This window comes from Sceloporus undulatus, chromosome 2 (assembly GCF_019175285.1).
Source record: "Sceloporus undulatus isolate JIND9_A2432 ecotype Alabama chromosome 2, SceUnd_v1.1, whole genome shotgun sequence".
In the NCBI taxonomy this organism is placed as follows: Eukaryota; Metazoa; Chordata; class Lepidosauria; order Squamata; family Phrynosomatidae; genus Sceloporus; species Sceloporus undulatus.
The window spans coordinates 77,268,351-77,284,652 of NC_056523.1; the positions used below are offsets into that span (position 1 = coordinate 77,268,351).

At 43.9% G+C, this 16,302-nt stretch overlaps 1 protein-coding gene across 1 annotated transcript in view; it reads right to left on the minus strand.

Annotated features, from left to right (window-relative positions):
• The window catches only part of GNAT1 (G protein subunit alpha transducin 1), a 29,282-nt gene that overhangs the window by 3,485 nt on the left and 9,495 nt on the right, over window positions 1-16,302 (minus strand). Inside the window, exons 3-8 of the mRNA XM_042449756.1 lie at window positions 15,635-15,776; window positions 13,607-13,764; window positions 8,564-8,692; window positions 6,946-7,075; window positions 5,710-5,863; window positions 21-217 (exon numbers count right to left, since the gene is read on the minus strand). Of these exons, the coding sequence (XP_042305690.1) occupies window positions 27-217; window positions 5,710-5,863; window positions 6,946-7,075; window positions 8,564-8,692; window positions 13,607-13,764; window positions 15,635-15,776 (904 nt within the window). The 3' untranslated portion in view covers window positions 21-26. The remainder of the gene's footprint in view (window positions 1-20; window positions 218-5,709; window positions 5,864-6,945; window positions 7,076-8,563; window positions 8,693-13,606; window positions 13,765-15,634; window positions 15,777-16,302) is intronic.

The following is a 16,302-nucleotide window of genomic DNA, read 5'->3' on the forward strand; positions in this document are numbered from 1 at the left end:
TAAAACACAAAAACAAGCACCTGTGGTCAGAAGAGTCCACAATCCTTCAGGTTTTCCTTGATGATAATGTCAGTGACTGCATCAAAGACAAATTTAACATTCTGTGTGTCAGTAGCACAGGTCATGTGTGAGTAGATTTCCTTCACATCCCGTCTCATATTCAGCTCCAGGAACTGCAACTTGATATAAGCGCCTGCATCCTCATATGTGTTGGGCCCTGCATCAACATGGGTGATATGGAGAGGCAAGTTAGGGATTGATGAAAAGTTCTGATTCAACATTAGCTATTTATATCCCTTATTTTTCCCTCAGGAGCTCAATGCTGCATAAACTGCTTGCCAATTCCCCACTTTAATGACACAATAACTTTGTAAGAGGAGCTCAGGATGAATGAGAGAGAGATTAGCACAAGGTTACCAATGAGCTTCATGGCTTCTGCGAACCCATTAGTGACCCAAATCTCCCAGTCCAACACTCTAACCATTGTACCATCCATACAATCAAGCAGAACTCGAATAATTTCTAGAGAAATATGCACCTAAAGCAGACTGATGCAACTAAGGGTCATGAGATCATTTTCCTGGCATCAAATTTTAGCCAGATTTTCAGTACTGAAGAAATTACCAATATCAGCTGGAATCACTGAACACTACTATAGCTAATACGTTCTTTAGATATCATGAATATTGTTTCCTAATCTCTTTTAGGGGATTTTTTCTGCTTAATCTTGATCAGGAGAGATCTTTTATGGCCTTTTTATGTTCTGAGATTTGGAACACACTTATGTACCTCCAAATCTTGAATCTCTGAGAACATCATTTCTAGAAAGGACATGACCTTTTGCTATGTGTAGGAAAGGGCTTCTTGAAGTCATACTCCTTTTAGCAAAGTTCTTCCAGCTCCCACCTACCCCAGCCAGCATGACCAAGGGGCAGAGATGAAGCAGACTGTGATCAAGTAACATTTAGGATGAACAAATATTCCTCACTCCTGTGCTACAGAGAGTGATAGATGTGCTGTGGACATTCAGTGGAGAACCCCTAGGTTTGGGAATTCCTCACTTAGTGGTGCTATCTGTAATTCTCCATACGTTCAGATATGAAAGAATATAAAAAGACTGTGGCTTGTTTTCTGATTGGCATTTACTCATTGTAATCTCACTTATGATCACGTAAAGGTGAACTGTGATATTGCACAACACTCTTATTCTCAAGAGGGGAGCAGAGATGTAGTTGTACCTCTGGAACCATTGCAGAAATGGTGCCAACAGCATGGCCATTATGCCATGGCCCTACTGCACAGTGGGCATCAGAGTGTTATTAGAACTGGGAACCAGAACACCATGAGACTCATTGCACAATGGCAGGGTGACCAGGCCTCCTCCTTTTCCAGGGCATGTCCTACATTTCAACCTTCTGGCCAAGAGGAATTTCAAAATGTCCTCCATTTTGAGCATGACTAAGAAGTATCAATTTATATTTATATGAGTTTTTTTAGCTTTTAGTTTGTTATGTCCTACTTTTTGCCATGTTTTGTCCTTCTTTGTGGTTGGGACATTTGGTCACCCTGCACAATGGGAACTCCCACTACATAACTGGACAACATGCTGGATTCCCCCAGAGGCATGTCCTGCCAAGGAAGTAGCACTAACATTGTAAAATTTTGTATACTACTCTCTCATGTAAGATCTCAACCTCCTGTTTAATTTAAATTGTTCTCAGCTTGCCTTTAGATGTAAATGGCCACAAGGCCAATGGCAGAACTCTTAAGACAGATCAAAATAATTAGAATCAGAACATTTAAAGACTATGGTAATAGAGAAATAGGCCAAGAAATTTCTACTGGGTTGACTTTTTCCCCCTCCCTCCCCTTGGCTATCCTGATAGGCTTGTTTTACTATGGTTCAATTCCTTCTTGGAGATACAGGTTCAGGAGATGATGCTGGAGATGATCCTCAGAAGAAACTGGAGAGTCAAGGTGTTCAAAAGATGACTGTTTATTAGAAAGCACAACAATCTTTTGCACATCTTGAGATGTGCCTCCAATTTCGTCTGTGGATTTTGTTGGATGCATCCTAGTTTCTGCTTTTTTATTTTTTTGGATTGCTGTTTCATGCCATGGCAGTTGAACTATGGGGATCCCTCAGGGTCCTGTCTTGTAGCACATGCTAACTAACCACATATAAAAGTACTGGAAGAGTATGTATGGAGCTAAGTGGTTTAATGCCATCAGCAATACTGCATCTCCTTTATATCTAAATCCAAGGAAATTGGCCTTATTTTGAATTGATAGAATGGTTTGAATAAAAGTGAACAAATGGAAATTTATTCATGATCACATCCATCTCCTGCAGCTGGATGTAGGGAGGCAAGAGACACTGTTCGTCATGGTGCTCCCAGACTCTGGAACTCCCTGAGACCGGATTTAGCCTCTCTGTGTTATTTTTTCACCAGCAGACAAAGACATTTTTATTTAGAAGTTCCCCTGGCATACAATAAAAAAAAAAAAAGATTTTTTTTAACATTGTATTTTATTGTTGCTAACAACTTTGAGTGCCTCTTTTGACAGAAAGACAACGATATATATCAAAGTAGTAGCCCAAAATTACAAGTGACAGGCCCATTTGTTTAATCTCTGGTTTACTCCCAATTTCTTCTTAACTAGTCAGTGGAGTCTAATGGTTAGAGCAAAGGATCTGTGTGGGTTACAGAAGCCAAGTCTTCATTTGGTCTCACTTTCATTCTCATCCCAAGGACTTTCCCTTTAGCTGAACTGCAGTCTAGTATTGCAGCTGACATGAACAGAAAAACACAAGCTTAGAGAAAGAAGGGCACAGTTCAGTCACAGAGAGACTTTTCTCTAATGATCAGACTGCATTCATGCACACACACACCCTGTTTTATACATATAATCAGTGTAGTACCAAATCTAGCCATATAAATCTTTTGCTATTGCCACAGGTATTGTCTTTGGCAGGACTCTCTTCTCTTTTCAACTGCCTGCAAACCAAGTGAGAACAAGAACAAAACAAAACAAAAAAAAAAGGAGGGGGAGGAGAAATGGTTATGTGACACCCTCCTCCTCATTTGCTGTATCCATGGTGGGGGCAGGAATCATGATAGGGAAGCGTTGCATATAACTGCCCTATAGATATACCCTAAGTTTTACCATGACTGACTGTTTGAACCCATCTGCAGTGTCCCTATTCAATAGGAGGGGGAGGAGGAAGATGATCCAAGCCATTGTGAGGGCTAAAATGATAAGAAATAGTTGAATGGACAAGCCAGGAACACAGATGTCCACAAACTACCCACGCACCCTTGGAAGAAAATTGAAGACAAGATGCAAAATTCTGGTTTACGTGGCAGGAAAGTGTGCAATGTTTCACAGAGCACGGAGGCCCTCTGGTGTTCTGTTTCCTAAAGTGCAAAGCAGATTAAGGCATTTCTTTTAAAAGTGAAGCCACTGCCTCTTCCTCCCATCGAAAGCTGAAAATAATAAACTCCTATTCATCTTCTCCATGTAATAAAATATGTGCTATAAAACAAAACACATACACACAGTATTCCATTAGGAGAAAAAGATCCTAGCAACAACCTTCTCCACTCTCCAGTGTGGGTATTGCCAAACAGCAGCATATTGCCAAACAAGTTACTAGATCAATAAATTCATAAAGATGAGTGCAATTAGACTGTAACAGCACAGGCTTAAGCACACTACCCCAAAAAGGTAAAATGTTTATCCTTGTGCTTGTAATGGTTTAGGTATTGGGCTAGGACTTTGGAAACCAGGGCTCAAATCCCCACTCGTCCATGGAAAGCCAGTGGATGGCCTCAGACAAGTCACACACTCTAAGCCTCAGAGGAAGACAATGGCAAACCCACTCTGGACAAATCTTGCCAAGAAAACCATGTGATACGGTGACCATAAGTGAGAAACAACTTGAAGACACATGTCACCAAAAGATCCTAAAGGCACAAGACCTCATCTGATCTTGGAAGCTAAGCAGAGTCAGGCCTGGTTATTACTTGGATGGGAGACCACCAATGAATATCAGGTACTGTAGGCTGTATTTCAGAGAAGGAACCAGCAAAACCAAATTCATGGGGCCACCATAAGCAGAAAGGCAACCTGAAGGTACACACACACTCACAGAGACAGGACAGTGGAGATCTCTCCTGCCTACTGGGTACTACAGTTCCCATCCAACATGGCTTATAGTTGTATTGTCTAGTGCGAAGGGAGTTGTGGTCTAACATATCTGGAGAACAAGAAGTGGGGGAGCCTGACCCTATAGTAATAACTGGCCCTATAAGAAGACAAAAGGAAACCCTTGAAGAGGAAAAGAAGTGAGAACCTGCTTGGTGTTGATATTACAGCCCTCCCCCAGTGCCAGTGGCGTCACTAGGGTTGGCGTCACCCGGTGTGGCAGCTCACGGTGTCAAACCCTTCCTCATTGACTTCCTCCCATCCCATACCATATAGAAGCCTTAGGAATGTTTTTGTACTATTGATACTCATAAATCATAACTCCCATATATTAGTCATAGTAATAGTTGCACCTTTAAATTACTATACAGTGGACCCTTGTTATACGCTGGGGTTTGGTTCCAAGATCCCCCATGTATAACAAAATCTGTGTATGCTCAAGTCCCATTAAATATAATGACATAGCAAAATGGCGTCCCTAATAAAAAATGGAAAATCAAGGTAAATTTATACTTTTTGGGGACATTTTCAAACCGTGTATGCTTGAATCCGTGTATAAAAAATCCGTGTATAAGAAGGGCTGACTGTACCATAAATTGTACCTTTAAATTACTATACCATATGCACAGCCTCAGTGCATTTACATATACATAGCTTCATGAAGTGAAAATTTGATAAAAGGTGATGTTTTAAATAAAATCTTAAAAGAATCAAATTTAAAAATTTAATTTTATAAAAACTCTGGGGCCTCTCTGTTCTCCTCCCTCTAAGCCTCATCCCACTCATGTCATCTCTTCAGCATTTTAACGGGACACAGGTGAATGCCCCAGCACATTTCTGCCCAAAAGCAGATGTTTGAGAATCAGTGGTGTCACCCCCCCCCTTAGGCTGTCACCTGGTGTGGCCCACACCCTCCACCTCTAGTGACACCACTGCCCAATGCTACTAGTCTTCCTGAATGTGTGCAGGGAAGGACACATGAATATATAGTCACTGCTAGCTATACACATGCCCATTCACTCTCTCCCTCCCCCCTCTCTCTCTATTTGACTTTCCATCTGCTCCTTAGTTACTCATTTAATATAAAAGACCAAAGAGCTTCAAAAACAGTCAGCCTTTTAAAGTGCAGCCTCGAATCTCCCTGAAATATACTTTCAGGAGGGGGGAAATGACCCCATCTTCTCTTCCTGCTACCTAGCATCTAATTCCTGATTACTATAAGAATGACCATAAGACAGTATCTTTGTTGTACAGTCAGCCCTTCTTATACACAGATTTTTTATACCCAGATTTAAGCATACACGGTTTGAAAATGTTCCAAAAAAGTATAAATTTACCTTGATTTTCCATTTTTATAAGGGACACCATCTTGCTTTGTCATTATATGTAATGGGACTTGAGCATACACTGATTTTGTTATACACGGGGGATCTTGGAACCAAACCCCAGCGTATAACAAGGGTCCACTGTATGTGTGTATGCAGCATGCTGTGAACTCACCATCATAATCTGGGAAGCACATACTGAGATGGGCCTTCTTGATCTTCTCTTGGAAAACATCTTTCTTGTTGAGGAAAAGAACTATAGAAGTGGTGGCAAAGTACCGGTGGTTGCAGATGCTGTTGAAGAGGTGCAAGCTCTCATGCATGCGGTTCTGGAAGAAGAAATGGAACCCAAAGGGCTCTGTTCAGCTTCAATCAATACTGAGCCAAACTTAAATTAGAAATGTGACTGCTTTGCCTTTCTGTAGTTCATTTCATTACATATGCACACATCCCTACCTCTTTCCTGGAAAACTTTGTAGAGCTACAAGAGTTAAGTTCTGTATTGAATCTGACAAGGCTGCCCTCATCCTCTCAAAGTACTTTCATCATTGTTTATGGCTGAACATCTAGCAGAGAATAGTAGTAGAACAAAAAGATGCTCCTAAAATTCCAGAATGAACCTGTTAGAAGATTCTGTTATAATTCCAAGATGTGCATTACACATAGCTTGCAGATTGGTCTTAAACTTGTCATGTCTTCTGTAGCCCTTTCCCTGTCTAAAAGAGGCCTCAGACTATACACATTCCTGAAGAGTAAAAATACACTTCTGAATATTACGCTTGCCTCTTTAAATTTTACTCTAAATAACTGGGAAGTCCCCATATACTGCATATTATTTTTGGCCATTCCAATTCCAATGCATTTTATCTCATCCACTAAATCATGCCTATGCAACAAATCTGTAAGTGTAACTTGTTACCTCAGATCTGTCATTTAAAGTTTCAGCTACAGTACCACACAGTTCAGCTAGGCTAATCTGATTATTTCTTAATTTTAATTCATACTCAGTCTTTCCTCTTAGGAGCTCAAGGGAGTATTTATGAGAGTCTCCTCCTGCTTTTTTATTCTCATACTAACCTTATGAGGGAGGGTAGGCAGAGAGATAGATCATGGACCAGATTCACTAGTGAAGGTAACATTTCACTGGTAGTTTGAACCCTGCAATGCCTGGTCCCAGCCCAACACTGTGAATTACACAACACTGGCTTGACCATTTACTTTTCAAATACCAATAGTCAACAAGAGGTCGGGGCAGGGGTGACAATTGCATGACCTCCAAATGCTGTTGAATAGTAACTTCCAGTGGCTCTAACCGGCACAGCCAATGGTGAGCAACACTGGGAGTTGTGGTTCAAAAACATCTAGAGAGCCAGATGATTCTCACCCTATTGTAATCTGGGCTGATACTCACCACTTCATCATCTTCCACCAGGACCATGTCATAAGCACTGAGGGCAGCGATGAAGATGATGCAAGTGACTCCTTCAAAGCAATGGATCCACTTCTTGCGTTCTGAGCGCTGTCCCCCGACATCAAACATCCTGCCAGGGAGTTAAGAGAGGCCTCTCTGAATAGCGTTTTTCCCCTGATGGGAACCTCTGAGGGAAAGCTTAGAACATCTGTACTGATCTGAAAGGGGTGAACATGAAAACCCAAGCTAGATAAAGCATTGTTTTTCTTAGACAAAAGCCACAGAAACTGTAGTAGCAGAAAGGAGTGCTAAGGGGAGCTCAGTGTTTAGGGAACAGAGGAGGAGAGAGATACTCAAAAGCTTTGAAGTCAAAATTAGAAAGTCTCCTTAAGTATTGGAGGCTTGTAATATTCAAGAAGTGTCTTTAGGGGGTGCTAAACCCTAACAGATAGAAATTAAGCTAAGGAAGCAGCAGCCATGACTTCCTTGGTTGATACACATATAAAATTGCAGGGTAGGCCATACAAAAAGGCACACAGCAACAAGAAGGCTGTACAGACATAGTCTGTCTTTCACTGTCTTTTGCTCTGTGCTAACTGAATATGCCAGTTCTGTCTGCTGGCCCAGCAGTCATAAGCCCACCAGACTCATTGCAAGTCTTTCTGCTCTAACTGGCTTCTTCAGGCACTTTAGCAGAGGGGAACTCATATCTGTAGAAGGAAATAAAGGGGTTACACTGTTGCCTTGAGCCATCTTCCTGGCCCTGCACCACAACAGGGGTCAGGAAACTTGTTTCAGAATCACAGTTTAAAATAAATTGTAAAAAATATGAAAGAGACAGAGCAGGGACAAAGAAATCACATAAGCATTCATTTCTGGAAACAATACATATAGGCTGTAATTGAACCTAAGTCTCCACTGAAGACAGTGGGGCTTATTTCTGACAGAGAAGATGTTGGTGGGACTGTATGGTCAGCATACCATTTAATTTGGTAACTTTTTATCCATGGCAGCTGACAAAGTGGAACCCAACCCACAAATGCCTGGAATCATGAGTAGAAATCCAGTATTATGGAGCATGTGGATCATAGCGTAAAAGTTCCACTGGTGGAATTATGCTACCTCTTCCCTTCCACACTCTGCAGGAATCACCTGCAGTTAGGTGCTGAAACCCTCACCCCATGGCCCTTTAGTGCCTGGTGGACAACAGGAAGGGTGTTTGCCTTTACCTTCCTCTGAGGCTGAGAGAGTGGAGCTTGCCCAAGGTTACCCAGTGGGTTTCCTTGGCTGAGCAGGAATTTAAATCCTGGTCTCCAGAATCCAGTGCTCAAACCACTGCAACATGCTGGCTCTACTCACTCTCCTCTGCTATTACATTATTCTCTGCTGTTACATGTGGGGTGAATCTGAGGCCAAGAGTCTGGCTTACTTAAAGCCATATTGTGTAGTAACAGCTAACTGAGAATTCAAAGATGAATATGAGTAATAAGGCATGAATTTTAACTGCAAGACTATACAAGTTTTTAAAAAGCAACAGCTGCCAAGGCAATAGCAGAATAGCCATCAAGTTTGCAATCTTTCTTGTTGGTGTGTGCTTTGCCATAGCCATATAATATACCTGAAGTTGAGGTCCTTCAAAGAAAACTGGGTTTCAATTATGCCCGTGGTCTTCACCCTGGAGCGGAGGACATCCTGCTCTGTTGGGACATATCCAGGTGCCACCAACCGTCTCAGGTCACTCAGATAACTACAAACACAGAAAAGTATAAATAAGATCTACTTGGATATCCCCAAACCTCAGAGAAGATAGTCTATGCCCAAATGTGTTTCACAAACTACTTGGCTGATTGTATGCACTCAAAGAGGTCCAACCTTTCTAAATTGGAAAGATGAGCAATGCAGCGGCTCATGTCCAAGCACAACTACCTTCTGTAGGACAGAGATTCACAGTGAATACTCTTCTGCCAAGGCCTAAATATCCTCAAGGCACTAGATCCCATCTGACCATGAATGCTAAGCAGGGTCAGCCTACGTCAGTACTTGGATAGGAGGCTGTCAATGAATACCAGGCTCTGGAGGCTATACAGTGGTACCCCGGGATACGAATGCGCCGGGTTACGAATTTTTCGGGATACGAAAAAATCCCATAGGGATTTATTGCTTCGGCTTACGAAGGTTTCTTCGGGTTACGAAAAAACCGCGGCGCTATTTTCCGCCACCGGAGGGCAGCAGAGAGCTATTTTTCCATTAGCGCCTATGGGAATTCGGCTTACGAAGGTATTTCGGGTTACGAAATTAACCGCGGAACGAATTAATTTCGTAACCCGGGGTACCACTGTATTTCAAAGAAATGCACTGACAAAACCACTCTGAGTATTCCTTGTCAAGAAAGCCCTATTAAATTAATGGGGGCGCCATAGGCCAACAGGTGACTTAAAGGCACATACAGTGGACCCTTGTTATACGCTGGTGTTTAGTTCCAAGATCCCCTGTGGATAACAAAATCCATGGTGGTGGGAGAAGGGACTTGCGTTCCAGGGGAAGGCGTGATCGATGCATCATATCTATCTCGCCTTCCTGTCCCCCTCCCAACCTGAAGGACCTGAGGGTCACTCCAACCGTGCCACAAACCCTGTCGCTGCTCCTGTGCAATGCCAGGTCTCTTAACAACAAGACCCACATCCTCCAGGATCTGCTGGAGGACTCTAAGTGTGACCTGGCTTGCATTACCGAGACCTGGCTGGGGCCTGAAGGGGATGCCGTGTGGGCTCAGGCCCTGCCTGCTGGGTACTCGGTGAAGGACCAGCGCAGGTTAGGTGGGCGGGGGGGGGTGGCTTGTACTAGAACACCTTGTCCCGCTCCAGGAACCACACATCCGACAGATCTCCTATATCGAGTGTATTTACCTGACCCTAAAGGCTAGGGACAGTCTAGGGATTCTGTTAGTGTATCGGCCACCCCGTGCATTAGCGGACTCCCTTAACGAGCTGACACAGCTGGTCGCTGAGCTGATGTTGGAGACGCCCAGGCTTCTTGTCCTGGGTGACTTCAACATCTCCCTCACGGCCAGCCATGTTCCATCCGGTGCGGCTCGGGAATTCATGGATACCATGACGGCCATGGGCCTGTCCCAGCTGATACAGGGTCCCACGCATTGTGCGGGTAATACTCTCGATTTGGTCTTCTGTTCGGAGGCAGAGAATCCGTGGGTGGAAATAGCTAATGTTTCCCCCCTGTCATGGACGGATCATTTCCTGGTAGAGGTGAAAGTCAAGGCCTCTACCCAGATCCCCCCCGGGGGTGGTGGACCTGTTAGGATGGTCCACCCTCGAAGGCTGATGGAACCTGAGAGGTTCCAAGAAGCCTTAGAGGGGCTCGCGGTTGGAAATGACGGCGACTCTGTTGATGCCCTTACCGGTATTTGGAATACCGGTCTTTCTAGGGCTATACACAGTATCGCTCCCAAGCGCCCTCTCAGGCCTGCTTCCAAACGTAAGCCCTGGTACACGGAAGATCTCCGGGCGAGGAAGCGGGTTCTGCGACGGCTAGAGTACCGTTGGCGGAAACACCTTTGCTTAGACGACAAGGCTCTCCTAGACCAACTGTTAGAGGACTACGGAGAGGCAATACGCGCAACAAAGAATTCGTTCTATGGTGCCCGTATTGCGTCCGCGGAGTCGCGTCCGGCAGAGTTGTTCAGGGTGGTCAGGGAGCTAACCCAGCTTCCTCCCGCCCTGAACCAGATCCTTGAACCTTCTAAGGCCTGCTGTGACTTGTTTAACGACTTTTTTGCGGATAAAACCTCTCGTATAAGTGAAGGTCTGAACGCTGACATTATAGCAGAACCTAGGGTAGAAGTGTCCAGAGCCTCCGTGGACTATGTTAAACTGGATCAGTTTGAGTTGGTGAGTACTGAGGATGTGGACAAGATCCTCGGAAGTGTTCGGAAAACAACCTGCTCTCTTGATCCCTGTCCCTCGTGATTAGCGGCCCAGGGGGGACCGGTGGTAACATCATTGTTACACCGGATAATTAATACATCTTTGAGGGATGGGCTATTTCCATCGGATCTTAAATTGGCCATAGTAAAACCGATCCTAAAAAAGCCCTCCCTCGACCCCCTGGTACATAATAATTATCGGCCTGTCTCGCTGCTACCATTTCTGGGAAAGGTGATTGAGAGGGCGGTTGCTATCCAGCTTCAGGCGGTCTTGGATGAAACGGATTATCTGGACCCATTTCAAACCGGCTTCCGGGCGGGTTACGGGGTTGAGACGGCCATGGTCACCTTGGTCGATGATCTCCGTCTGAGCATTGACAGGGGAATGCACTGTAGAAATAGTACAGTGTCCCTGCTGGTGCTCTTGGACATCTCAGCGGCTTTCGATACCATAGACCATGGTATCCTTCTGGGACGTCTGGCAGAGGTGGGAATTGGGGGCACTGCGCTCCAGTGGTTCCGGTCCTACCTCTCTGGGAGGTCCCAGATGGTGCAGCTGGGAGACGTGTGCTCCGACGAGAGGCCCCTTAAAACTGGGGTCCCTCAAGGGGCCATTCTGTCTCCTATGCTATTTAACATTTACATGAAACCGCTGGGAGAGATCATCCGGAGACATGGGGCGTGGGGTTATCAGTACTGTACGCTGATGACACCCAAATTATTTTCTCTATGTCTCCAACTGATGCAGTGACTGGGGATGGCGTCTCTCCTCTCGTGGCCTGTCTAGAGTCGGTAATGGGCTGGATGAGGGAAAACCGACTCAAATTGAATCCAGAGAAAACGGAGGTACTAGTGATAGGTTCTCCTGGTCCAGGAATGGCGGTGATTCCACCTGTCCTGAACGGGGTCACGCTCCCTGTGAAGGACTCTGTGCGCAGTCTGGGGGTGCTTCTTGACTCGTCGCTTCACCTGACTGCTCAGGTGAATGCGACGGTCAAGAGCACCTGTTATCAGCTTTGGCTGATTCGCCAGCTGCGCCCATACCTGGCCCAGAGGGACCTAGAAACTGTTGTACATGCTCTGGTAACTTCGAGACTGGATTTCTGCAATGTACTCTACATGGGGCAACCCTTATACCATACTCGGAAGCTGCAAATGGTGCAGAACATGGCAGCCAGGTTGGTCACTGGTGCTCCCAGGACCAGCCATATAACACCGGTTTTAAAAGATCTCCATTGGCTGCCCATTCGCTTCCGAGCTCAATATAAGGTGTTGGTAATTACCTATAAAGCCCTAAATGGCTTGGGCCCAGGATATCTAAAGGACCGCCTCTCCCCGTACATTCCGCCTCGCACCCTCAGAACGTCTGGGCAGCAGCTACTGAGGGTGCCTGGGGCTAGGTTAGTCTCCACTTCTCGGAGGACGTTTTCTATAGCTGCCCCAGCCCTTTGGAATGCGCTGCCCACAGAGCTCCGCTCGTCTACTACCCTGGCCCAATTTAGGAAGGACCTTAAAACCTTCCTATTCCAACAGGCATTCCCCGAGTAAATATCCTGTGGGCCTCCCTCCTCTTTCGTGGCCAAGAGGCTGGGCTATGGGGCTTTTTACTGTTGGTTTGTTTTAATGTGTATTTTTTGTGTGTATTTTAATTTGATTGTATTTTAACTTGTTGTAAGCCGCCCTGAGCGGAGGAAGGGCGGCATATAAATAAAAATTTTATTATTTATTATTTATTATGTATGCTCAAGTCCCATTAAATATAATGACATAGCAAAATGGTGTCCCTTACAAAAAATGGAAAATCAAGGTTTGATATTTGAAATTTATACTTTTTTTGAACATTTTCAAACCGTGTATGCTGGAATCTGTGTATAAAAAAAAATCCATGTACTGTATAAGAATCTGAGTTATTTCCTATTCTGTCAGGCATTTAGAAATTGACAATGATTGGCTTTTAATGGCAGGTTGTACTCTTTTGTTTATTATTAAAATGTAGTCTGTCAATGACTTTTAAATGGTTTTAACTCTACAGATCATTTGTTAAATCACTTTTTTATTTACAGTTTTAACTGATGCTTGTGTATAATTTTGAATTTGTATTACTTTTAGTAAGTTACAAATCCATAATTGCACAACAGAATGCCATCCAATAACTATAACCATAAACCACAACTATGTTGAAAGGATTTTTTTTTAACCTCTAACAAAGGTAAAACTCTTTCATTTGGTCTATAATTGATAAGTTTTACCTATACGGCACCTAAAAGTTTTTCCAGTAACAGTAGAGGGACTTCTTCAGATATACAGTGTTCTCTGCTTAAGAAAGAAGCAGTTAGTTGTGCACGGGACAGAAACAGCTTAGATCTCAAAGGAAGTTACTTTTCTGTTCCTAACATAGCTGAAAACATACCTCCCTTTTTTGCCCTTTGTCTTTAGTCTGCACATGACCAAGAAGGGCCTCTGCCTGCATTGAGATCCCTCCAGCCCAATGTAACTGACAACAGAAGTAACATCTGAGACAAAAGTAGGCATGTGATTATAACAGCATCACTTTTCTTCTCTTGAATTATGTTTAGCATCTTTGCCTGACAAAGAAACCCATAAAACCTCAAAAATTTGCATGATGCATTTTCTGCATTTTGGTTGGCCAATAAAGGTATCACTCTTTTGTGGATTTTGGATTTTGTCATAACAATAACAGTGCAAGTGAAAAGCTCCTACTAGCCAGCCGAATCATTCAGCTGGAACTCAGAGGCCCTCTCAAAGCAGACTTGAATGCCTGTGTCCTCCCAGAGTCGGTAGATGATGTCGGACATCTCCTTCGGCATGGAGCCTTCTTCAATGGTGTCTGCTAAGTGCAGCAGTTTACGGGCATCATCCTGCAGGTGAGAACAGAAGACCAAGTACAGTGAGACGAGATACATCCTCCCACTCAGAGTCCCTCCCCACTCCCTCGGTTTTATTGCCAAAAGAAGGACCTAATTCTACTCCATTTCAGGATTCTACTGGAGCCCTGGGCTCATCTACTGAGACCAAAGGCTACACTGGTTGTCTCACAGCTCTATCTTTTTTATTAATAATAATACAAAAGATTTTTAACCTGCCTTTCATGGTACACTACTCTTATAAGGCAGCTAAGAAGATTACAAAACATGATTATTACAATCATATCTAAGCACATACCAGAAAAACCAGCACATGTAATAGTAGCAGAGAGACATTTTTAAAGTAGAGAGCACAAACCAAAATAAACACATGTTTTGCAGAGGAAGGAAATGGGAGGTGAGCCTGTGCATATAGCCAGCAGCAATAATGTCATGCATACCTCTCTGGGGCCACCACTGGTGTCCTATCACTGCCACCAGTCAGCTTAATGGCTCCAAGTGATCTTCATGGCTGAGCAGATTCATACAAATGGCTCTTCTGATTATGTATTTCCAAACCATTTAGTGCCTCAAAAGGCCCAAAGCAGCACCTTAAAATGGGCTGAAACCAATAGGTAGCCGTTGCCTAATCCAATCTAAGCTCTTCACTCCCATGAGTTGTCACAGTCTGTACCATTCCCAAGGTCAGCACTTTCTCATCTTTGGAATGCAGTTCCTCCAGATAGGATCCAGTCCTTCCCAATAGCATTCAAGTTCATTTTTCCCCTAGTTAACAGAAGCACTTTGATTCAAGCTGCTGCCACACTGCAGAATTAATGCAATTTGACACCACTTTAACTGTCATGGCTCCATACTATAGAATTGTGGGATTCGTAGGTTGTTGTGGCACCAGAACTCTCTGACAGAGAAAGCCATATATTTCACAAAACTGCAAATCTCAGAATCCCATAGTATTGAGACATGGCAGTTAAAGTGGTATCAAACTGCATTCATTCTGCAGTGTAGATGAGCCTTAGGGTTCCTTTGCATCTGTTGTCTTTCATTAGAAGGGGATCTTATTTCACTTCCCCAGTGTAACTATTTACTTCCATCAGGGGAGAAGAATTGTATTTCCCATCTCCAAAAAGCACCAGGGCTACATTCTGCTCATACCATTGCAGCCCAACCTGCTGCTGTTACCATTCCTCCTGCACCGCCCATGTTTTCAGAAAGAAATCACAGTGATTCCACTCAGCAACATGGCACGTGGGGAGTATGAACCTTGCTTCCCAGCAGAATCACTGGGATCATGACAGTGATGGCACCTTCTGCTGCAGCAGACCCAAGGAGAGGTAGAAATGACCCACAGGCCAGCAGCCATGTATTGAACCTGGCTCCTTTTTAGATTGTCAGCCTGCAAGCAGAGTTCTCTTGATTTTGCTCCCTGTTTTTCTAAACTGTGTGTTGTTATTTTGCATGGCATCTTGGTGTCAATGGCTATGAAATGCTATGCATTACTGGTATAGCAAAAACCAGAACAGCAAGTACAGCTGCTACTGCTCCTTAGAAGACAACAGAGGCAAAGGGTGCACTGTATTTTATTTCTACACTGTAGAAATAATGTCACTTGACACCACTGTAAGTGTTATAGCTTCATCTTATGGAATTCTGGGAATTATAGTTTTGCAAGGTTTTTGCCCCTTCTCTGCCCAAAAGTGCAGGTGCCTCACAAAATTACAAATCCCAGGATTCTGTAGGATGGAACCAGAACAGTTAGTGGTGTCAAACTGTACTATTTCTACAGTGCAGATGTACCCAAAGAAGAGGAGGAGGAAGGCGATGAAGATAAACCACTTGGGACCAGGTCCATACTTTAGTGACTCACGTGTCTGGCTGTGTCACCATACTGGATGCTGAGTGTGCCCATGGCCCTCACAATGGACAACATAGATTGCAGGGTGTTGCTATAAATAATTGCGGTGAACTCTAAGCACTCCTCCAAGGAGTAACCGTCCTGGTGGATGATTCTGTGGAATAAAAGAGCATCAAATCAGTCCAGAACACAGCTATGACTGCAACTGCCACTATCAGGACTCAGATCTGTAGCAGGGCTTTCTCAGGGGATCTGTAGGATGTCAGGTAGCAAAACTAGGCTGACATTATAGTTAAACAGCCAAGGACAGATAGGCCGGTGGCTGCCTCTGGGGCAGCAGTAAAGGGGGGAATGCAGTATATTGTGGCATATCACTGCAAAGGGAATATCCTGTGATCTCTTCTGGACTACAGGTTCAAGGAGGTTTTCTTGACCAGCCTTACTGTAGTTTCTTCTCTTGGGACAGAGCTGGTGCACAGTGTTTGCTGGCTCTCAGCTGAAACTTCTTGCTTCCAAGTGTAGAAGAACAGACAATTTCTCCTTCCCTCCTTCTCTCCCCCCCCCTGTCTTTGACACATAAGATTGTATGTACAGCGCTGTGTAAATTTACAGTGCTTTATAAATAAAAGTTAATAATAATAATAATAATAATAATAATAATAATAATAATAATAATAATA